Source organism: Zalophus californianus, chromosome 15 (genome assembly GCF_009762305.2).
Source record: "Zalophus californianus isolate mZalCal1 chromosome 15, mZalCal1.pri.v2, whole genome shotgun sequence".
Classification (NCBI taxonomy): Eukaryota; Metazoa; Chordata; class Mammalia; order Carnivora; family Otariidae; genus Zalophus; species Zalophus californianus.
The window spans coordinates 87,554,854-87,578,630 of NC_045609.1; the positions used below are offsets into that span (position 1 = coordinate 87,554,854).

Genomic DNA, 23,777 nt, shown 5'->3' on the forward strand with positions numbered 1-23,777 from the left:
TGGTTTTCCACCCCCTCACTTTCAATCTGGGGGTGTCTTTGGGTCTAAAATGAGTCTCTTGCACACAGCATATCGATGGGTCTTGTTTTTTTTTAATCCAGTCTGATACCCTGTGTCTTTTGATTGGGGTATTTAGCCCATTTACATTCAGGGTAACTATTGAAAGGTATGAATTTAGTGCCATTGTATTGCCTGTAAGGTGACTGTTACTGTATATTGTCTGTGTTCCTTTGTGGTCTGTGTTACTCTTAGGCTCTCTCTTTGCTTAGAGGACCCCTCTCAATATTTCTTGGAGGGCTGGTTTCATGTTTGCAAATTCCTTTAGTTTTTGTTTGTCCTGGAAGCTTTTTATCTCTCCTTCTATTTTCAATGATAGCCTAGCTGGATATAGTATTCTTGGCTGCAGATTTTTCTCGTTTAGTGCTCTGAAGCTATCATGCCAGTCCTTTCTGGCCTGCCAGGTTTCTGTGGATAGGTCTGTCGCCAATCTAATGTTTCTACCATTGTAGGTTACATATCTCTTGTCCCGAGCTCCTTTCAGGATTTTCTCTTTGTCTCTGAGACTCGTAAGTTTTACTATTAGATGTCGGGGTGTTGACCTGTTTTTATTGATTTTGAGCGGGGTTCTCTGTGCCTCCTGGATTTTGATGCCTGTTTCCTTCCCCACATTAGGGAAGTTCTCTGCTATAATTTGCTCCAATATACCTTCTGCCCCTCACTCTCTCTTCTTCTGGGATCCCAATTATTCTAATGTTGTTTTGTCTTATCGTATCGCTGATCTCTCGAATTCTGCCCTCGTGATCCTGTAGTTGTTTCTCTCTCTTTTTCTCAGCCTCTTTATTTTCCATCATTTGGTCTTCTATATCGCTGATTTTCTCTTCTGCCTCATTTATCCTAGCGGTTAGTGCCCCCATTTTTTTTTAAGATTTTATTTATTTACTTGAGAGAATGAGAGAGAGAGAGCACACGAGAGGGGGGAGGGTCAGAGGGAGAAGCAGACTCCCTGCTCAGCGGGGAGCCCGATGCAGGACTCGATCCCGGGACTCCAGGATCATGACCTGAGCCGAAGACAGCCGCTTAACCAACTGAGCCACCCAGGCACCCAGAGCCTCCATTTTTGATTGCACGTAATTAATAGCCTTTTTGATTGCGACTTGGTTAGATTTTAGTTCTTTTATTTCTCCAGAAAGCGTTTCTCTAGTATCTTTCATGCTTTTTTCAAGCCCAGCTAGTATCTTTATAATTGTCATTCTGAACTCTAGTTCCGACATCTTACTAACGTCCCTGTTGGTGAGGTCCCTGGCAGTCGGTACTACCTCTTGTTCTTTTTTTCTGAGGTGATTTTTTTTTTCCGTCTTGTCATTTTGTCCAGAGGACAATTGATGAATGAGAGAACAAAATGCTGACAGGGTAACAACGACCCCAGAAAAATAGACACTAAACCAGTCAGAAGAGACCTTCTAGAAAGTGGTCGCTTTTCTGTTCAGAGAGTTGGGGCTATTCTTTTCTTTGATCTCCTGTTGAGTTTGTAGGTGTTCAGAATGGTTTGATAACTATCTAGCTGAATTCCTGGGACCAGACGAAATTTAGGTCTCCTACTCCTCCGCCATCTTGCTACTCCTTGCTTCAGATTTTTAAGAAGTAAAAGTTACAGGGGCACCTGGGTGGCTCAGTCAGGGAAGCATCTGCCTTCAACTCAGGTCATGATACCAGGGTCCTGGGTTCAAGCCCCACATCGGGCTCCCTCCCTGCTTCTCCCTCTCCCTCTGCTGCTGCTCCTTCTGCTTATGTTCTCTTGCTCGCTCTCAAATAAATAAAATCTTTAAAAAAAAAAAAAGTAAAAGTTACAGTTCAAGCTGAAGTCCTTTTTGTTAACCCCCAAATCCATTGCTAGCCCCTCTCTCTGTTGCCCAGTGAACTGGGGAGTCCCTGGGCTGTGGGGCCTCATCCCAGCCTGTCCCAAAGGAGTTGCCATACGTTCTTGGTCTTGTCCTGAGAAGGAATTCAAAGACAGACACAGCCCAGCAGACGGGGAGGAGAGCCTCCCAAGCGGGAAGATCTGTTAAAAGGAAATCACACTTTGGAGAGCCGGGAGCTTTAGGGAGAGAGGGGGCTGTGGGACGTAGGGGTCGGCTTTCTGTCTTTTGTGGACAGCTGTTAACAAGGGGGAGGAATACATGTCACTTGGGGTAGGGATTTCTTAGAAGGAGGTTTGCACCTTTTCTTCCTTGTTTGGTCAGAGGTTCCAGCCTGGTGGCACCCACCATCTTGGGCCTGTCTGGTTTGACCCAGCTTCTTGTGGGTTCTTCCAGGACAGACCTCTGACCTTCTCCGTTGCTGACCTCCGGGTACCCCATTAGAACCTAACTACCTGCCTCATCCCCTTCCCTCACCAGCGGCAGCTTCTGCCATGAAATTGGCATTTAGACTATCCCCACTTACACATTTGTACCAGAACAGATGCACGGCTCACCGTTTACAGTTTTTCATCAGGCTAAATGACTGTATTTGCTTTACCCCCGCTGTTGCTGCTGTTTGTCCAGCTCTCTTGTCAGACCTCAGTGATCTGATTGAGTGTTAAAGATCACATTTCTTAGGTTTTGACTTTATGGTACCAGAAAGGATGTGTCTGTCACTTTTTGGAGTCTTTGGAAATGTCAGAAATAGTCTTAGTAGGAGTAGTAGTTACCAAAAATACTTTTTTAAGATTTGTGTATTTATTAGGGAGAGAACAAGCAGGAGGAGGGGCAGAGGCAGAGGGAGAAGCAGGCTCCCTACTGAGCAGAGCCCTATGTGGGGCTCGATCCCAGGACCCCAGGATCCCAGGATCCCAGGATCATGACCTGAGCTGAAGGCAGATGCTTAACTGACTGAGCCACCCAGGCACTCCTACCAAAAACAATCTTTTGCCAGAGCCCAGTTAAGTTCAGGTAGTAATTGTAATTGTAATTACAACTGGAAATTTGAGAGAACGAGAAAGTTTAACTATTCTCAGTTTACTTAATGTTCACAGAGGAACAGTGGAATTCAGTGGCAAAAGGGAAAATTGACTTGAATTATAAAATTAACCACTCAGGACTTTCTGTGTACTGTTTAATACCGTTCAGGGTAAAGTGTGTCAATAGGTAAAATGGTAATCATATAAATTGTTGCTTTAGAAATCCACTGGCTGTTACCTTTGGGGTTGCTGGCCATGAGGGCCTGTGGTGTCCTGGTGGAGGAGCCTGCTGGCTTGGAGAGAGTACATGCCACTGCCTTGAGAACTGGTCCCTGGGGTTGCATCTTTTCATGTCATTTGACCTACAGAAAAATACAGAACCCTCAGGCTAACGTTGATTTGGACCTTGTTTTTTGAGGACTGGGTTTTTGGGTTTTGGTTTTTTTGTTTGTTTTTTTAAAGATTTATTTATTATTTATTTTGAGAGAGTGAGAAAGAGAGAGAGAGAGAGTACATGGGGGGGGCCGTCAGAGGGAGAAGCAGACTCCCTGCTGAGCAGAGAGCCCGATGCGGAACTCGATCCCGGGACTCCAGGATCATGACCTGAGCCGAAGGCAGTCGCTTAACCATCTGAGCCACCCAGGCGCCCTGGTTGGTTTTTTAGATTTGATTTATTTGAGAGAGAGAGCATGAGCAGGGTTGGGGGGGTAGCAGAGGGAGAAGCAGACTCCCAGCCCAGCAGGGAGCCTGATGCGGGACCCTGGGATCATGACCTGAGCCAAAGGCAGATGCTTAACTGACTGAGCCACCCAGGCACCTCAAGGACTGGGATTTTTTTTTTTAATTGAAATCTGTATTAGATTCCTATGTTATATTCTAAGCTTATTTTTATTTAATTGTTTTGTAGAGATGGGGACAGATAGAGGGAGAGGGAATCTTAAGCAGGCTCCATGCGCAGTGCGGAGCCTGACGAAGGCCTTGATCTCACCCACCCTGCGATCATGACCTGAGACAAAATCAAAGAGTCAGATGCTTAACCAGCTGAGTCACCCAGGTGCCCCCTAAGTTTATTTATTTTAATCCCCATCCCCTGCTTTACTCATTCCCCCACCCACCAACCCACTTCCCCACCTCCCCTCTGGTAACCATCAGTTCTCTATAGTTAAGAGTCTGTTTCTTTTGTTTGCCTCTCTCTATTTTTCCTTTGCTGGTTTGTTTTGTTTCTTAAATTCCATGTATGAGTGAGATTATATGGTATTTGTCTTTCTCTGACTGACTTATTTTGCTTAACATAATACTCTCTAGCTCCATCTATGTTATTGCAAATGGCAAGATTTCATTCTTTTTGGTGGCTGAGTAATATCCCATTGTATATATAGACTGCCTCTTCATTCATTCATCAGTCAATGGACACTTTGGCTATTGCAGATAATGCTGCTATAAAAATCGGGGTGCATGTATCCCCTTAAATTAGTATTTTTGTATTTTGGGGTAAGTACCCAGTAGTGCCATTACTGGATAGTAGGATAGCTCTATTTTTAACTGTTTGAGGAACCTCCACACTGTTGTCCACAGTGGCTGCACCAGCTTGCATTCCCACCAACAGTGGAAGAGGGTTCCCCTTTCTCCACATCTTGCTGTTGTTGTTTCTTATAACTTGTTGATTTTAGCCATTCTGACAGGTGTGAGGTGACATGTCATTGTGGTTTTAATTTGCATTTGCCTGATGATGAGTGATGTTGAGCATCTTTTCATGTGTCTTGATCATCTTGTTGTCTTCTTTGGAGAAATGTCTGCTCATGTCTTATGCCCATTTTTTATTTGGATTGTTTGTTTTTTGGGAGTTGAGTTGTTTAAGTTCTTTATATATTTTGGTAACTAAACCTTTATCAGATATGTCATTTGCAAATATCTTTTCCAGTTCCATAGGTTGACTTTTAGTTTTGTTGGTTGTTTCCTTTGCTGTGCAGAAGTTTTTTTATTTTGATGAACTCTCAGTAGTTTATTTTTGCTTTTGTTTCCCTTTCCTCAGGAGACATAACCAGAAAGAAGTTGCTGTGGCCGAGGTCAGAGACATGACTGCCTGTGGTCTCTCCAGGATTTTTATGGTTTCAGGTTTTCACATTTAGGCCTTTAATCCATTTTGAGTTTATTTTTGTATATGGTGTAAGAAAGTGGGCCAGTTTCATTCTTCTGCATGTGACCAGTTTTCCCAGCACCATTTGTTGAAGACACTTTTTCCCATTGGATATTCATCCTCCTTTGTTGAAGATTAATTGACCACAGAGTTGTGGGTTTATTTCTGGGTTTTCTATTCTGTTCCATTGATCTCTGTGTCTGTTTTTATGCCAGTATCATTCTGTTTTGATTACTACCTCTTTGTGATTTAACTTCAAGTCTGGGATTGCAATACCCCCATGGTTTTGTTTTTCAAGATTGCTTTGGCTAGTCACGGTCTTTTGTGGTTCCATACAAATTTTAGGATTATTTGTTCTAGCTCTGTGAAAAATGCTGGTGTTATTTTGATAGGGATTGCACTGAATGTGTATATTGCTTTGGGTAGTGTAGACATTTTACCAATATTCTTGCAACCCATGAGCATGGAATGTATTTCCATTTCTTTGTGTCATCTTGAAATTCTTTGATCATTGTTTTATAGTTTTCAGAGTACAGGTTATTCACCTCTTTGGTTAAGTATATTCCTGGTACTTTATTGGTTTTGGTGCAGTTGTAAATGGGATTGTTTTCTTGATTTCACTTTCTGCCACTTCATTATTAGTATTATAGGAGTGCAACAGATTTCTGTACATTGATTTTTGAATCCTGTGACTTTACTGAATGTATTTATCAGGTCTAGTAGTTTTTTGGTGGATTCTTTAGGATTTCCTGTATATAGTGTCGTGTCATCTGCAAATAGAGTTTTACTGCTTACCAATTTAGATTCCTTATATTTCTTTATGTTGGCTAATTGTTGTGGCTACGACTTCCAGTACTCTGTTGAATAAAAGTGGTGAGAGTGGATGTTCTTGTGAGGCCTGGGAATTTTTTTTTAATTGTGGTAAACTATACAGAGTTTAATATCAATCGTTTTAACCATTTGTAAGCATATAACTCATTGACATTAGTTACATTTATAATGTTGTGTGACCATCAGCACTATCTATTTATACCTAAAACTTTTTCATCATCCTGAACAAAAACTCTGTCCCCATTAAATAATAAATTTTTTAAAAACCCTTTTCCCCTTCCCCCCAGCCCCCAATAATCTCTATTCTGCTTTCGGTTTCTATGAAAATTCATATGCCTATTGTAGGGACCTCGTATAAGTGGAATCATACAACACTGTCCACCTGTATCTGGTTTATCTCACTGTGCGTAATGTTTTTAAGGTCTCTCCACATTGTAGCACATATCAGAAATTTTTTTTTAAAAAGACTTTACTTTTTTAGAGCAGTTTAAGTTCCCTGTAAAATTAAGGGGAAGCTACAAAGATTTTCCATATACCCCCTGCTCCGCTCCCCACTACACACACAGGTTCTTCCACTGTCAACGTCCTCCACCAGGTGGTAGATTTGTTACAACAAAAGAACCAACACTGACAATTGCCCAAAGTCCCATTATCAGCCTGTTGACATTATAGTTCAATCTGGGTGTTAAATGTTCTGTGGGTTGGGCAAATGTGTAGTGACTCATGTCCATCATTATAGTATCATGCAGAGTAGTTTCTCTGCCCTGAAAATCCTCTGTGCTCTGCCTGTTCCTCACCTCCACTCACCCCTGCAACCACTGATCTCTTCACTGTCTCCAAAGTTTGACCCTTCCCAGAGTGTCATGTCGTTGGGGTCACAAGGTACGCAGCCTTTTCATTCTGGCTTCTCTCACATCACTGTATGCATTTAAGGTTCTTTCGTGTCTTTTCATGGCTTGATGGCTCATTTCTTTTTAGTTCTGAATAATAATATTCCATTGTCTGGATGGACCACAGTTCACCTACTGAAGAACAAAGAACATCGTGGTTGCTTCCAAGTTTTAAAAATTATGCATAAAGTTGCTGTAAACATTTGTGTGCAGGTTTTTGGGTAGACATAAATTTTCAGCTCCTTTGGGCAAATGCCAAGGAGCACAATTGTTGAATCATATGGGAAGAGAATGTTTAGTTTCGTCAGAGACGACGAAACTTTCTTGCAAAGTGCCTGCACCATTTTGCATTCCCACCAGCAGTGAATGAGAGTTCTGTTGCTCCACATCTTTACCAGCATTTTGGTGTTATCAGTGATTTGGGGTTTTGCCATTCTAATAGGTGTATAGTGGTATCTTGTTTTAATTTGCATTTCCCTGAGGATGTGATACTGAGCATCTTCTCATATGCTTATTTGCCATCTGTTTATCTTGTTTGCTGAAATGTCTGTTAAGGTTTTTGCCCATTTTGTAGTTGGGCTGTTTTCTTACTATTGATTTTAAGAGTTCTTAGTACATTTCGGATAACAGTCCTTTATCAGCTGTATCTTTTGCAAATATTTACTCCTGATGTGTGGCTTATCTTCTCATTCTCTTGAATAGATCTGAATGTCATTCCATTTTATGGCAGAATTAAATGTGGATTTTTTAAAGTAGGAAATTCTACAACTCTAATGTTTTTATTTATTTTTAGTCATTGAAAATTGAAGAAATTTTATTCTTAATAAATATATTCCTCAAAAGCTATTTGGAAATTGAATTATTTATATTGCACTGAATGAACTTACTGGTCAAAAATAACTTGCTACAATTTTTCTAAAATCACAAACTAGGGAGACGCCTGGGTGGCTCAGTCAGTTAAGCGTCTGCCTTCGGCTCAGGTCATGATCCCAGAATCCTGGGATCAAGCCCCACGTCAGGCTCCCTGCTCAGTGGGGAGTCTGCTTCTCCCTCTCCTCCACACTCGTGCTCTCTCTTGCTATCTCTGTCTCTCTCTCTGAAATAAATAAACACAATCTTAAAAAAAAAAAAAAGAAAAAAAACTAAGGCCTGGGTGATCAGCCCGTAGAAAGCAAAGGGGAGAATAGCATGAGGATTTTGATCTTTATCCTAAGGGCAGTTGAGAATTCATCTGATGCATGTTAAGTAGGAAAATCACACGATCACATTTGTGTTTAAAAAATAAAAGTTACTCCAGCTGCAGTGTGTGGGGGTAGGCTGGAATCCTTTGCGGGGCGAGGTTTTCAGTTGGAGTGTGTGTATTTTTAATTTTCTTCAAAAGTTCTAGTAAGTACTTTGATGATGGTGTTACAAAGAGAATGTCCTGTCTTTGGTAGTTCCAGAGTGCTTTGACTTGCCTTGGATCAGACTTACGCCATGGTCCACACAGCGGCTGTTTCCTGAAGGAGTCACTGTTCCGGAGAGTAAGCATAGAGTCTCCTAAGGACCATTCACGTTATTCAGTGTGTCTGCAGGAGATGGGGGTTGTATTCTGTCAGATGGCCTTTGGGGATCAGAACTTCTCATTTTTTAGGATGGGGTGGAGGGGAATAGAGCATGGAATAATACTCTGTATGAGTCAAATTTTCCTTGAAGAGTGGTTAAATCTCTGAGGGGCTTTAACAAGTGAAATGTGGCTTCCTAAGTTTTGAAGTCCACTGAAACTGGTCTGACAAGACTTGTAGTTGGGTAATGATGTGAACACTGATTTTCCTGATCTCTCTGGTCTTTGCCACCTTACACACATGCTTGCGAGAAGTAGCCAAAAGAAACAAAGGCTCTTTCAGTTTAAGTGAAATGGGATTAAAAATAGTGTTTTGTCGAACAATTCATAGGTTTCTGTTTAGAAAAAACTTGAAATAATCCGGTGTACTTTCAGAATACAATTGAGAAATGTTACAAGTTGTGAGGGCCCTTCCGGTGACTTGGTCCAATCATTTTTATTGTATACTTGTAAAAATAACAGCTTTATTGAGATAATGATTCATTCGGCGTAAAACTCATACTTGTAAAGTTTACCGTTGGGTATTTTTTGGTATGTTCGCTGACTTGTGCAGCCGTCACCACTGTCTAGTTCTAGAACATCTTCCTCCCCCAGAAGAAGCCTCATTAGCAGTCCCTCTTCATTCCCTCCGCCCCAACTCCTGGCAGCCACTGACCTCCTTCCTGTCTCTCTGATTTTGCCTATTGTGGACATTTTGTAGAAATGAAATCATGTATTAGGTGGCTTTTTATGCCTGGCTTTTTCCACTTAGCAAAATGTCCTCAAGGTTCACCCACAATCTAGCACGGGTCAGTATTTCGTTCCTTGTTTGGCTGAATGATATTCCATCGTGTGAATATAGACCACATTTTGTTTTTCAGTTCATTTCATGAACGCTTTGGGCTGTTTCCATTATTTGGCTGTTTAAATAATGTTGCTGTGAATATTCTTGTACAAGTTTTTACGTAGATGTGGTGTTTTCAGTTTTTTCAGGCATAATTCCTAAGAGTGGGATTGCTCAGTCATTCGCTAACTCTGTTTACCTTTTTGAGGAGATGCCAAACTGTTCTCCCAAGTGGCTGCACCATGTCACAGTCTCTCAAGCAATGTGTGAGGGTTCGTTTCTCTACATCCTGGCCAACAGTTGTAGGGTGTTTTGGGCTTTTTTGTTTAGCCATTGTAATACAGACATGCAGTGCTATCCCATTATGCTTTCGATTCGCATTTCCCTAGAGACTAAGGATGTTGAGCATCTTTTCCTGTGCTTATTCAACATTTGTATATTCTCTTTGGAAAAAATGTCTATTCAAGTCCTTTGCTCATTTTTTTAGTTGACTTTTTAAAAAAATTATTGAGTTCTTTATATATTCCGGATGCTAGACCCTCACCTGCTACATAATTTGCAAATATTTCCTCTCACTCTGTGCATTGTCTTTTCACTCGGTGTCTGTAGATGCGCAAGAATTTTCAATTTAGATGATGTCCAACTTATCTTTTTTTCTCTTTTGTCTGCAACGCTTTTGGTGTCTTATCTAAGAAACCATTGCCTAATCCAAGATCACAAAGATTTGCTCCTGTGTTCTTCTGAGAGTTTTATAGATTTAGCCCTTATATTTAGGTCTTTGTCTCATTTTGAGTTAATTTGGTATGTGGCATTAGGTAAGGGTCCACTGTCTTTCTTTTGCATGTGGATATTTAGTTGTCTCGGGCACCATTTGTTGAAAATACTGTTTTTTTCCCCCTTGAGTTGTCTTGGCACCTCTGTTGAAAATGAATTGGCCATGGATGCAAGGGTATCTGTGTGGACTCTGAATTCTGTCCCCTTGGTCTGTATGTCTGTCTTTATGCCAGTACCACACTGTCTTAATTATTGTAGCTTTGCAGTAAAATTTTGAGATCAAGAAGTGTGAGTCCTCCAACTCTGTTCTTTTTAAAAATTGTTTTGGCTATTCTGGGTCCCTTACAGTCCCACATGCATTTTTAGATTTAGCTTGTCACTCTCTGCTGTGGGGTGATGGAGTGGGGGAGACTGCTGGGGCTTTATAGGGGTGTTGCCTGTAGTCTGTACATTAATTTGGAGAATACTTCTGTTTCCACATGAAATCTTTCCATTTCTTTAGGTTTTCTTTAATTTTTCAACAATGTTTTACAATTTTTAGTTTAGAAATCTTGCCATCTTTTGGTTAAATTTATTCCTGAGTACCTTATAATTTTTGATGATACTTACGTAAATGGAATTGTTTCCTTAATTTCATTTTGGGTTGTTCATTGCTGGTGTATAGAAATACAGTTGATCTTTGTGTTTGTTCTTGTGTCCTGAGTCCTCACTACACTTGTTTATTAGCACTGATAGTGGTTTGTGGATTCCTTAGGATTTTCTGCGTACAAAGTAATGCCATCTTTGAACAAGAAAAGTTTTACTTCTTTTCAGTCTGGATGCCTTTCGTTTTCCTTGCCTAATTACCCTGGCTGGAACCTTCAGGAGAAAGCTTCCCAGAAATGGTCAGGGTGAACATCCTTGTCTTCTTCCTGATCTTATGGGGAAAGCATCCACTCTCACCGTTAAGTATGATGTTAGCTGTGGCTTTTTCTATAGGCGCTCTTTATCAAGTTGAGGAAGGTCCCCTCTATTCTTAGTGTATTGAGTGCTTTTAACGTGATGAGGTGTTGGATGTTGTCAAATGCTTTGCACAGGCGATAACCATGTGGTTTCTGTCTGTTCTATTAATATGGTGTATTATTATGTTGGTTCATTTTCAGATCTTAAACTATTTTTGTATTCCTAAGATACAGTTCACTCTTCCTTTTATTAAAATACTGTTTATACTAGAGCAGAGAAAATGACTTTCAGTTCTCCCTTCTGACTTTTCCAGTTTATTTAGATAATTTGCCACAAACTTTTTTTTTTTTTTTAGTGATTGACTAGAAAACAATGTTCAGATTTTTCTGCTTTGTCACATTTTTTTAAAAGATTTTATTTATTAATTTGAGAGAGAGAGGGAGAGTCCAGAGGGAGAGGGAGAAGCAGACTCCCCGCTGAGCAGGGAGCCCGACGCAGGACTCGATCCCAGGACCCTGAGATCATGACCTGAGCTGAAGGCAGACGCTTAACCGACTGAGCCACCCAGGCGCCCTGCTTTGTCACATTTTATACAGTCCACTCCTAATTTGGAGAAACTCAATTTCGAGTGCTTTTAAGATTATAGTGTCTCTAGTTTAGAACCTTAGTATATTTCTTACAGGTGGTTTTCCATTTTTTTATGTTTGGTGGAGGCTTATAATTCACTTCTATCAGTTCATGTCTGGTTTCTGAAAGAGAACTTTTGCCTTTGGTGATCTGCTTTAAAAAGACAGAAGTGCTATACACATGCATATTTATTTGTGTCTGTTAGTAGAAAATTTTCCACTTTTTTATATAAATGTGTAATGTTTTTCACCATAAGAAGCGGAAATTCTCTGATTTATCTGACATGCTCATTAGACTTTTTGTCCTGGGAGAGTAGATAGTACTTCTAAGTCTGAATATATAGAAAAGCATCTTAAGTTTTTTTGAGTGTGATTTTCCCAAAGCCTCTTGTCACTGGATTAATTATCTGTGTTACTGTTGGAGCTCCTACAGTAGATATGCATGCACTCTGGCATGCTGCGGAGCATGAGGTAAATGGTGTGGCCAGTGCCCTTGATACATGTCTTACACGTTCACGGACAGAGGAGAGAATGGGTCTGGCCATGGTGGGAAAGGACCTGGGTGTGTTGAAGCAAGTGACCTTGCCCAGTGGTGGAGGCAGACGCTCCTTAGAGTGAGCTCCAGAAGGAGTGGGAAGAGAGGAGGCAGAGACCGTGAGGACAGAGCACTGTCCAGCTCTGCGTTAAGAGGATGAAGTGGAGATCAGCTTTTTTTTTTTTTTTTTTTTTTAAGATAAGCGATTACAGTATTTCTGTGTGAAATTAGGACTCATCTGTAGAGGGGAGAAAAAGGATGGTGCCGCAGAGAGCGGGAAGGTTGTCTTTGGAGCAGAGTCCTCGAGGGGTCTAGGTGGGACGGGGCCTCCTGGTGGCGCGACTGTGCGGAGGATCTGTTCTGGGCGCTTCTGGTTTGAGCGAAATAGGCAGAATCTCTAGCAGAGTGCGGCGGGGGCTGGCGCACAGGAAGCGTGGGCAGAGGACGAGGTGTGCAGAGATGGTTGCCCGGGGGTCTGGGGGCGCCGCCAAAGGCCGTGGAGGCCGGGGAGCGCGAGCAGAGCACGGCCGTCTGAGAAGGCTTCGGGGCAGCTCCGGGCTTGGAGGCCAGGGCTGGGGAGGGCGGGCCCTTGAGTCAGACTCGGGGAAGCCCAGGACCCGGTGGGGATGGGAATCCGGGACAAGGTAGACCTCAGTAAACAGGATGTGGGGGAGGCGCGGCGCGGCGCGCTGCTGACAGAAGACACGCAAGCATGGGGTGCACATTCCCCAGGGCCCTCCTCCCCTTGGAAGTATTCACACTGGATTAGATCCCCCTGCTTTTGGACTTGATATAAAGGGGATCCCACTGTAAGTGCTCCTCAGTATTTTCTTGGTGAGATTAATCCATTTGGTCGGGGTGTAGCTGAAATCCACTTCCATGGCTGGGTGGTGTCACCCTGTGAATGCTCCACCATGGGAGCATCTTTCTCCTGTTGGTGGGCACGCGAGTGGTTTCTTCTGTGAATGCGCCGCCGCCAAGTGCCGTCGCACTGACCGAGCGCCCGTGTGGCTGGTGGCCTGTGTCTGCAGTGGGGTTTCTGGGTCATGGAACATGTGGCTGCTGAGCTTTGGTGGGCATGGCCCGTCCAAGTGCTGGTGCAGTTCCCCCCCCCCCCCCCCCCCCCCCGCCACAAGCGGTGTGTGAGGCTGTTCCCCATCGGGCTGGCGGACGTGTGGTGGTTTTCACTCACACCACTTGAGACCCTTACTGGCCGGGGATCCGTTCTGATGAGACTTTAAGGGGAAGTAGGTGATTGGCTTTCATCATGAGCCCTTCTTGAGACTGGTTTTCACGAGGTCCCGGCAGTGAGGGGAGAAGGTCAGGAAGGGGACAGTGGTCTCAGGAGGAGCGTGTGCACAAGTCTGGGTCTCCCCCACGTCCTGCCAGTGCTGTTGGGGTCCACGGAGCTTCCTTACCAGGAACAGACAGGTCCCTGGCCAGAAGGTGGCATTTAAATTAGCCTCCACAGCTTGAGCTACCTGGAGAGAGGAGAGAAAAAATTAAATGGCTGGTGACTGCATCTCCCTCCTCATTGTTGGTTTCATTTTGTTTTGACAATGACTCAGCAATTTAGGTGGTAAGTTCCGATCCCATGTGTTACTTATTTGGTAAACAGATGAGCTGTGATAGTTGGGTATTGATAGGGCCTTAGACAGGGTGGTGATGTGATTCGAGCCTTCAAGAATGTTCCTCTGCTTTGTGCAGCTAGAACTCTGATGGGCAGCGCAGGACACGGAGCGGGCCACTCGGGAGGCTGTCCCAGGAATTCAGCCTGACATGATGGTCCTGTCGGACGTAGGGTGGTGAAGTAGAGGAAATGAAATTTTCACACTTGCGTGTTAGTTTTGAAAAGCTTAAAAGTTTGGGAAAGTACCAGACTGTTACAGCCAGCTCCTGTGTACTCAGCACACACCCGAATCCGCTGCTGGAGCTGTGTCTCCCCATCCCTTCGGCTGGACCCCAGGGCGCGACACTGTATCACTCCTCGCTCACTCTTGACCTCCTTGTCTCTCGGAGCCCCTGGCCTCCTGGCCGAACCCCACTCCCCATCTGCCTGCCGAGCAACTCCAGAAGCTCCACTGAAGGGGTCGTTTAAAGTTACTCCGTTCACAGAGATGTCGGTCCCCGGGAGCTCTGGGTCCCCAGCACCCAGGGCACTGCCCGGCCTACGGTAGTCACTCAGTGTGTTTGCCGAATTTTAAAAAAATAAGCTGCTGCCCTCAAATCTCACATGGGCAGTGATACCGTGACACAACCCTGCACTTCTCTGGTGTGGTTCCCTCCTGTTCCAAGAACACTTCCTTCACTCACCCCCAACATCACCTGTGCTCTGAGCAGATGAATCTTCTCTCCTGCCCCCTAGAAAGAAGAGCTGCCGTCTGATGAGACCACTTGTCAAGCCCAGGTCCACTCATGGCTCTCCTGTGCCGTGCACTCCCTGGCCACCCCCCAACACACACCCCCCAGTGCAGGTGCCCCTGCACCCACCTGGCCGCTAACCCAACTCTCCTGTGTCATCAGCCCCCTTCAGCTATGCTATGCCGTGGGCATGTGAACGTGACTTTATGTTCTCCATCTTTTAATGCCTTGTTGACGACGTTTTCCCTCCGGGCCCCCTCCCCCCCATGTCTTGTTCCTGCTTCCTTATGTTGCGTGCAGTACGCCCTCTTAGATCCAGCGCCTCTTATCACCTGCCCCCTCCCAGCCATGAAGCATCCTCAGCAGCCCCTGAGTAATGTCTTATGCTGCTAACTTCCGATTTCCTGGTTTTATTTTGAACAGTAAGTACTGACTTCCCGTTATGGTAACTGATGATTTAGCTTTTTTTGCTAACATCACCTTCCACCCACATGCACCCCCCCCCGGAAAAAAAAAAAAAAAGAACAGGAAAGGAAAGAAAGAGTTGAGAGGATTCTGTCAGGAGTCTCAGTTCCCTCTGCACTGTGCTGACGGTTCGTTACTGAACTGAAGTATACATTTTCTTTTTCATACAAATTTCATTTTCCCCAGAGCTAACGATTGCCCAGTGGCTCCACATGCTTGGTTCTCTGTCTGGTGCGTGTGAAGAGACACTGCGGCAGCCGTGCTACATGCCTCGCCCTGCGGGCCCCAGACACAGTGGGCACCGTCCCTCTGGCCCCCCGTCCCCCGACGACGTCCCCCAGCCGCGACTGCTGTTCCAGAGCCATTGGCTCCTGTCCTGTCTTCACCAGCGTTGGCATGTCAGGTCCCCCATCTTCCTTTGCCTTGGTTTATTCTCATTTTGCCAAATTGCACCTTACAGTGGTTTGCTGAGAACGGGGTTTTGGTTGTGTGGTTTGTGCCTTTTTTTTCCTTTTTCTTTTTTTTTTTTTTTTGCACGTTTGAAAATATCTTTATTGTCCCTTTTAAACGCGATTGAAAATTTGGCTAGGTATAGAACTAGGGGTTGAAAATTATTTGTTCTCGGAATTTTGAGGATGGTAGGTATCCCAGCCACCGTTTTCCAGCGTCCTGTCTGTTGCCATCTGATTCCTTTGGTATATGACCTGTTTGTTTTCTCTGGGAAGTTTTAGAACCTCCCTTTATCCTCGGTGTTGGAGTTCTCTTAGGGAGGCGCTGTAGGAGAGGGTCTGCTCCAGGGTCAGGCCCCTGCCCTGGGACACACTCATCTTAGTCCTCGGACGTCCGCGTCACTTCCTTTCTCTTGTCTTTGCGGAGCTTCTATCCCGACCCTCTGATCATCTTTCCTCTCCTCTTATCCATCTCTCTGTCTTTTGTTCTGCCCTTGGGAAGACGTGTTGAGTTTGGAAATTACTGCCATTTGAATTTCGGAGCGCACATCCTCGTTTTTCCTGTCTCTGTGGTAGCCTGCAGCCCACCCTCCAGGAAGCCGCTGGATGAAGTGGCTGGCAGCCTGTGCCATGACGACAGGCGGAGGCTGCCACCTGGGTGAGCTGGGTACCGTGCCCAGGGCCTGCCTCTCCCTCAGACAGGGATGACAGGAGCCCTGCTTCCTAGGCTGCTGGAGGTTTGCTAGCTTCACACGGGGCCGTGCTCCGTTAGAACAGCACCAGGCCCCTGGCAGGCGCCCAGCCAACATTGCTGAGGTCATTCCTGTTGGCAGGCATTAGCTCCCTGAGGACATTAATTGTTGTTTCTTTGACATTTTGTTGATGCACTGTCCCTCTTTCCTCCAACTTCCTTGTTTTGGTGTTTTCTCTCACCTGTCTGCAGACCCTGAGTGATTGGTTCATGTCTAAGATGCAGCCACTTTGGAGCCAGCAGGCAGTTCCGTGAGCAGGTGGGCTTTCCAGCTGGAGGGCTTCCCTGTGGTTGGTCATTTCTTTTTTTTATATATATATATTTTTTCTAAGATTTTATTTATTTATCAGAGAGAGAGAGAGAGAGAGAGAGAGAGAGGCAGGCAGAGGGAGAAGTAGGCTCCTTGCTCAGCAAGGAGCCTGATGTGAGACTCGATCCCAGGGCCCTGGGATCATGACCTGAGCCAAAGGCAGACGCTTAATGACTGAGCCACCCAGGCATCCCGGTTGGTCATTTCTTTAAGGACCCCAAGTGTTTGAATCTTGAGGCCTTTTCTCCGGAGATTTATCATTTCGGAGAGGAGCCCTGGAGATGGTGGGAATCCTTCACTCGTGGCAGCTGGCGTTTGGGAAACAGGAAGGGGAAGTAACTGTGTGTTCCCACCTGGCAGGATGGGGATAAGCTTGGGGACCCAGCAGTTTGGGAAACTGACCTTCTGCCATCTCCATGCCCAGCACCTGGTGTGTAGCCTGGCCGAAGCCCTCGGCAGGTTGAGACATCACCCCTGCTTAGACTGTCACCTACCATGCCTCCGCCCCTTGCCGTCACCTGCGCGGCAAAGCCTGCCCACCATTGTTGCTTTGTGGACGGACACCTTTCCAGCTCTCTTCGGCACCTTCGTGGTGGTGGGAGGGAAAGGCCCGTGCCCACAGTGGACCACACTTAACAGAAAGTCTGAGCTGGGTTCTTAGGGGTTACCAGCCGTGTGTCATGGTTTCAGAATCTGACTTAGACATTTACTAAGTAAGTTCTGCATCAGCCCAAGGACCCCTCCCAGCAGAGTGCCTCGGCGCGGACGGTGCACTAGCGCACGGGAGCCTTGTGGCCACTGCACAAATACAGTGTCGCCGCCCATGGCCAGCAGGTGCTGACGTGGGCCCTGCGCAGGGGCCTCTGGCTGCTCACACAGCCGGGGCAGTGTGCCTGAGCCCTTGTGCAGTCCGTGGCAGGTGTAAAGGCCCCACTGGGTGCCCTCAGTCAGTACCATATTTTCGCTCTAGCATGATACCAGTTTTGTAAAGTAATGGCCATCACATTAAACTCATGTTGGTAATTTAAATTTCGTTGGTATTTAGTTTGTATATTTATTTTGACTTTAGAGCTCTTCTCAGCTCTGCAGACAACATTTTCTAATTTTAGATTCATACATATTTGCGCAACTTAATGACAATAATTTCTCACCAGTGGTAGTCATGGGAGTTTCTCTTTTAAAAGATTCGGCCCTTTTTAATTAAGTTTAAAAATCACTGACAGAGCTAGAATGCCATTAATTATATAATACCGTACACCCCCTGGGTATGGATGACAGAGACGTAGTCCCATTTAGTCCAATACAGAATATTTCATTTAAACAAATTGGTTTATTTTGAGTAATTTAATTTAAAAAGTGGCACTTCTAACAAGAAGCCTAATCCTTTTCACAGCTGTAACTGAAGGGGTGTTTTTGGTTTTGTTTCTTAAAAAAAAAAAAAGGAAAGGAAAGACATCCCAGGCAAAACAATTCAGTGTGTGTTTAAGTCGTACACAGGGGACGCCTGGGTGGCTCAGTCGGTTACGCGGCTGCCTTGGGTTCAGGTCATGATCCTTGGGCTCCCTGCTGGGCGGGGAGTCTGCTTCTCCCTCTGCCCCTCCCCCTTCTCCTGCTGTCTCACTCTCTCTCTCTCTCTCTCTCTCTCAAACAAACGCTTTAAAAAATTAAAAAGTCGTGCACAGTGCAGGTGAGAGCTTGTATCGCAGGAAGTCCTGTGTTAACAACTATTTGACTAAAATGTGCACACCTTTAAGAGTTGTATTACATTATGGCAGTTTTGGGAGTGGTGAGGGGAGTTTTTCAAGTACTTTCAGTGTTGGGGTCTGTTTCCGAGTATTGGACAAGCTGTTCCAGGAGCTGTGTAGCAGTACTGGTCTAAATACTCCTGCTTCCGTGGGGCCCTGTGTGTGCAGAGCATGCACCCCCGTCCGCCAGTCGGACAGGCCCTTTGTGTTGGTGCTCCAGCAGCTGGTGCGTTTGTGCTGAACCTGTGTCCTCTCCTCCCAGCAGCCAGAGATGAGATTGTCTGGGCAGCTGACGAAGGTGAAGAGTCCCTGGACTGGATGGAGCGGGCTGACAGCAGCCCATGCGGGACTAAACCCACGTTCTTGTGCTGGTTCTGCCCGCACTCTGTGCCCCCGAGCAGGAGAAAACTGTCTTTTCTAAAACTTTTTCTTGATCCAGGAGTCCATTTTATGAATTCCGATCTGTTCCCTCGAGACCTTCGCCTGAGAACACCTAAGGACTTTTCCCGCAGTTGGCTTTGTTGCTTATACCCTCCGGTCTTCACCCGTAGTGAGCTGATGGCCAAGATCTTTGTGTGCTTAGTGTCAGAAATCTCAGATGTCCAACAGCGGTGTCTCACTAGGTAGTGATGATGTCATTATCGATGGTAATGGCTGTATCTAGTCAATGAAATTGAGTTTGTACTGTGTATAATATTTTTTTGTACAGAAGCCAGCAAAAGTTATTGCAAAGAATATTAAAACATCTGTTAATGTCATGTAAGAATCAGATTTATAAGTTAATATTAGGCATGCATCATAAAATCAGACAACAGTCTTCTAGGACCAATTTTTTTGTTTTTTTGTCTTTTCAAAATTAATTTTCTAAATTTTCACTCGATATCTTTATATCAAGACAATGCAGTCTAAATAAATCCTGGTGCCCTAGGGACCAAGCATTCAGTCCACTGAGCAAAACCTGTAAGCCCATATGTGCTCTTGGGCTCTGGGTGCCAGAACTGGAATTGGCTGCTTGGTAAAGACAAGTTTCCCATGAAGATTTTGCTTTATCCAGGGAGAAAGTTTTATATGTGTCTGTCTTTCTTTTGAACCTTTTTTATTGACCTTTGATATTATGACTCCTTTCAAAATCATAATCTGGTAAATTGCTTCTGTATTTTATTGACAGCTGACATCATCTCAACTGTTGAATTTAATTACTCTGGAGATCTTCTTGCAACGGGAGACAAGGGCGGCAGAGTTGTTATTTTTCAGCGGGAACAAGAGGTCAGTGCACAAGCCAAATGAAAGCCAGCTTTTCTCATGTCACTTGGAAGGAGGGAAACACAGGCACTTTCTCAGCCTCTGACTTCACTTAGATTCGGTTACGTCACATTAACCGTATAGAAGCTGCTTATCTTGGGTGAGCAAGAAGATCTGTGTTTCTGCCCACTGACGTCCACCCACTGAGCTCCGATGGAGTCCCCTGTGCCCTTCTTCGGGAGAGGAGAGTCCTTGCCCCACCCACAGGCTGTCGTGAGGACCAGTTGGAGGACGTGGGGTGGTGGAGTGCAGCGTCGCTCTGCTTTCATCCTGTAATTAATTAAAGTGGCTGTGGGGTGAGAATCCCTTCAGCAGCCCTGGAGGTGCCGGCCCCCAGCCCTGTTGTCCAGCACTGCAGTGTGCTCTGAATGGCCCCTGGGGAAGAGTCTGAGTGTACTGGGGGGCCATGAATTCTCTCTCCCTCCTCAGTCAGAGGTGAGCAGCCTGCTTCTTCCATGCCCCCCGAGGGCCCCACTGTCAGTGCTGAGAGGAAGGAGTCCTCGGAACGGGCACCACAGATGACTCGCACTCATGAGCCGTTTTGTAGGTCACTCCCTCTTTTGAGGGAAAAGGGCAGAGAAACCTGTCTTTTTCAGTTATGCATAAGAGGAGAATGGGAGGTAGAACCAGGCCTTGCCAGCTCCCCCTTATTTTTGGGGAGCCTCATTAGAGTTCATGACGAGTGCTGAGGAAGGAAGCAAGACAGCCTGTTGCTCGGCTGGTCTGTTGTGCACGTATTCTGGGCAAGAACCACGGCGCGGCCCAGCCTGGGCAGCTTCACACACAGGGCCCCTCGTCTGTGTGCAGGCAGGTCCGTGGGCAGTTACTTTCCCATCTCTGGATTCTAGTCTCTCTAGTCTCTCTCTTTTTGTGGTAAAACTTTGGTATGGCATCTAGTGGGCCCTTGTTCCCTTCCAGTAGATCTACGTGGCAGCGAACATCAGCCCTGCCATGCCAGAGAGGGGCGCTCGGGGGCATGTGTGGAGGGTGGGCCCTGGGGCCCCCCAGTCAAAGTGAAGGATTGCGTTGGTCAGTGGGAAGAGATTTAGGGAACGCCAACATCTCATCGTTCAAATATACCTGTTGCCGCTCTAATTTTGATTATGTCCACGTAGATTTAAAAACTTTTTTAATCCTATTTTTTCTGATTTGAGATGGTGAGAATTCTTTTGTGGATATTACGTATATTGTCATTAGTGTCTCTAGATCTTCACAGATGATTTGATAGGTTTATAATTTTGCATTCTGTCCCAGAGGTAGATTATTACATGGTGCTGCTTAAAAAGAACTATGTTTATTACTTTTAGTAGACGGATTATTTAGCAGATTGCTGAGTCATAGCTGTCTTAAATTTAAGAGTTCACTTTTAGCTCCTTAAAGTTTGCCATTTTAATGATATTCTTATAGAAAATGGAATTTTTCTCATTTTTGTGACTCATTTAAACCTAAAAAATACTAGCTTCAAATGTGAGATAGATTATAGTAAAACTTGAGCATCTTGTTACAAAATACGTTGGGCGTCACAATTTTGAGAACCTGTAGCATGAAGGGTTTAGTTAAGATGTATTAAATCATGGTTAATAATGTGAAGCAGCAGATTCATACAGCGGCGGGTTGTTGACATTGTTTAAATTTGATAAACCCGGCCATCTGCAACTTAATAAACCCCGGGCAACTTTTTACCGCATCTTTTTCTTCATGTTTTCGTTAACATAAAAAGAGCCTTCATATTCCATCTGCTTTTAAAGTATTTTGGTGGTTGCCATATATAACCCTCACCATGGACTCGGGTTTTTCCAGTGCTCTCAGTTCAGCAACCACTGCCCCCCCTGCGGAGCCCCAGGGCGCAGGCCTGTGGGAAGCACAAGGTGTGAGGACAGCGCAGGGCCGTGCTGGACTGCGGAAGGTGGCGTGGGTGTCAGGCTGGGTTTGGGGCAAGAGGGAGCCATCGGAAAGTTTGGGGTGTGCACATGACGCAAGGCAGGGACCACAGCTAGCAGCATGACGTTCGCGCTTTTTTTCTTCTTAGCGGCAGAGCCCTCTGTTTCGGGAAGCCCAACATTGTCATTCTGAGGTGAGCAGAGTTTGGGACGTGGTTCCGCTCTGCAGTTTATCGTGCAAATTACTCGATTTGAGTAGTTCTGACACCACTCAGTGTGTCTGAAACCAAAATGCACTTTCCACCATCTCCCTGTCCTTGCCCATCCTGTTGCCAGTGCCTCAGGCTGGCAGCCTCGGTGGCCCTGGCTCTGCTCTCTCCTCGGGACCGAGCTGCCATGGGCAAGCAAGTCTTCCTCGAGGCCCTTCCTCTCGCCTTATCTGTTCTTACCTCTCCCTGGACAGAGCGTGGAGACCACTCACTGCCTGGGGGTCCTCAGAGGCTGACGCGGGGCCTCAGCCTGTTGGATGGAGGTTTTAGGTGTTGGGAGTGGGGGTTGGTGCAGTTCACAACAGGAAGACGGGCCTGTAGCATGGGGAGCGTCTGTTGCGGTTCTTGGGGAGCGTGGCCGGGAAGGGCAGGTGGTACGTGGGGTGGGTTCCACATATAGTTGTTAATATTCTGTTTTCTCATAGTTCTCACTGAAACACTCATTGATGCCACAGATTGTTCTTTTTTAAAGATTTCAGTTTCTTTCTCATTAGCAAGGTAGACCATCTGCTGGTGTATTCTGCTTTCTCGTAGAGAGGGGTGCGGGCCTGAAGAAAGAGTTAATGCACCTAACACAGTCAGGCGTGGAAACCATGTCCTACATCCTGGGGTCCATCCATGGTTTCCAGGAGTGTGTGGCCACATAAAAAGCCATGTGGTAGAGAGTTTCAGGGAGCTGGGGGGAAGTTTTCTCATAATAGGTAATCTTAATTCAGAAATACAAAGAAATCTAGACGTAAATGTTCTTCTGTTTCTTTCAATTTCCTTGACACATAGCCTAAAGTATAAAAATGTAAGATTTTAGATGCTGATTATATAGCAAGAATTAAACAAAATCTTGGTGTCGTTGGTTTTTAGTTATGTAACATTTTTACTGTTTCATAGAAAATGTCATTTTGGATACAGAAGATTTCGGAGACTAATATAAATACATTTACGAACCCACCACCTAGGTTTTCCTCTTTCCTAAAAGAAAAGCAAGCCCTCGGCAGGTAGATGAGGCGCCCGTTGTGCTCTCCCTATTTTGTCTTCCAGCTTTGTTCCCAAATCTACCTTCTCATGCTGCCTGCCTTCCCAGAGTTGGTTATTATTTTGAAGACATCATGCATCTTCCCAAGCGTGTTTTTCTACTTTTACTTTAACATATAGAATTGTTTTACGTGTGTTAAAAATTCCATCACAGGGGTCCTCTGCTGGTGCTGGTCACCGCCTAAGTGCCGTTCAGTCCTCCTCCTTCTCCTCCAGGGGCGGGGGTGCGAGTGTTGTCTTGGCGGGCTGTTTCATGGCTCGGCGCAGACCGCTCAGCGCCACGCTGCACGGTGCTGCCCTCTCCGTGGGCCCACCAGCCCCTCCGGAAAACGCACATACGTGATGGAGCCTTGTCCTGTGCAGGCAGCAGTCTGATCCCGCAGACCCTGCTCGGGAGTGCGCGCCCAGGAGCAGGAGAGAAGGTCTGCGAAATCATCTGTTACTGGTTTTTTCCAAGTAAATTAATTCGGAGTGTCCTCTGTTTGATAATTTTTGACCCAGGATTTCTTTTACTTTTAAAATGTGTGTGGTCGTTTTGTATTCAAATTGGTAGTACACTGCATTTTCCTTTGCACTGTGCGTTGTTCATTAACCCGGCTCATGTTTCCTTGCAGAACAAAAGTCGCCCTCACTCTAGGGGAGAATATAATGTTTACAGTACCTTTCAAAGTCATGAACCAGAGTTTGACTATTTGAAAAGTCTAGAAATTGAGGAAAAAATTAATAAAATTAGGTGGTTACCACAACAGAATGCTGCGCATTTTCTACTCTCTACAAATGGTAAGAGCTTTTTTTTTTTTTAATTTGCTGGGTGTAGCACGTTTTTACTTTACTTTTTACTTTAACCCATTCTAGAAGTAGTTTCTGCTTTAAACTTTGGGGAGAAGGTAAATTATTAGCTAGGTAGCAGGTGGTAGGCTGAAAACTTAAAGTATACAAAAGTGAGCATGCACACATACTCCCCATGTGGTATTGCCCTACAGCGCAGACTTCCACACCTTTACTTACCATGCAAAGAGAATGTCCAGGTTTATCCGTAACTGGAAAGTAACCTTCAGAGTCTCATAGCTTACCAATCAACATAGAACCACACAGTTTTCTAACAATACTCGACTAA

At 45.1% G+C, this 23,777-nt stretch overlaps 1 protein-coding gene across 5 annotated transcripts in view; it reads left to right on the plus strand.

Annotated features, from left to right (window-relative positions):
* PPP2R2D (protein phosphatase 2 regulatory subunit Bdelta) overlaps nt 1-23,777 on the plus strand; it is a 53,385-nt gene that overhangs the window by 13,558 nt on the left and 16,050 nt on the right. Inside the window, exons 1-3 of one of the 5 annotated variants that reach the window (XM_027586842.2) lie at nt 16,336-16,384; nt 19,349-19,446; nt 23,275-23,440. Coding sequence is in view for 2 of the 5 variants with exons in the window: in XM_027586838.2 (XP_027442639.1) it covers nt 18,779-18,803; nt 19,349-19,446; nt 23,275-23,440 (289 nt within the window). In the remaining 3 variants the exon portion in view is untranslated. Of the gene's footprint in view, nt 1-16,335; nt 16,385-18,611; nt 18,804-19,348; nt 19,447-22,896; nt 23,083-23,274; nt 23,441-23,777 lie in introns of those variants that run through there. The other 4 variants (XM_027586838.2, XM_027586830.2, XM_027586850.2 and 1 more) reach the window with 4 other exon arrangements.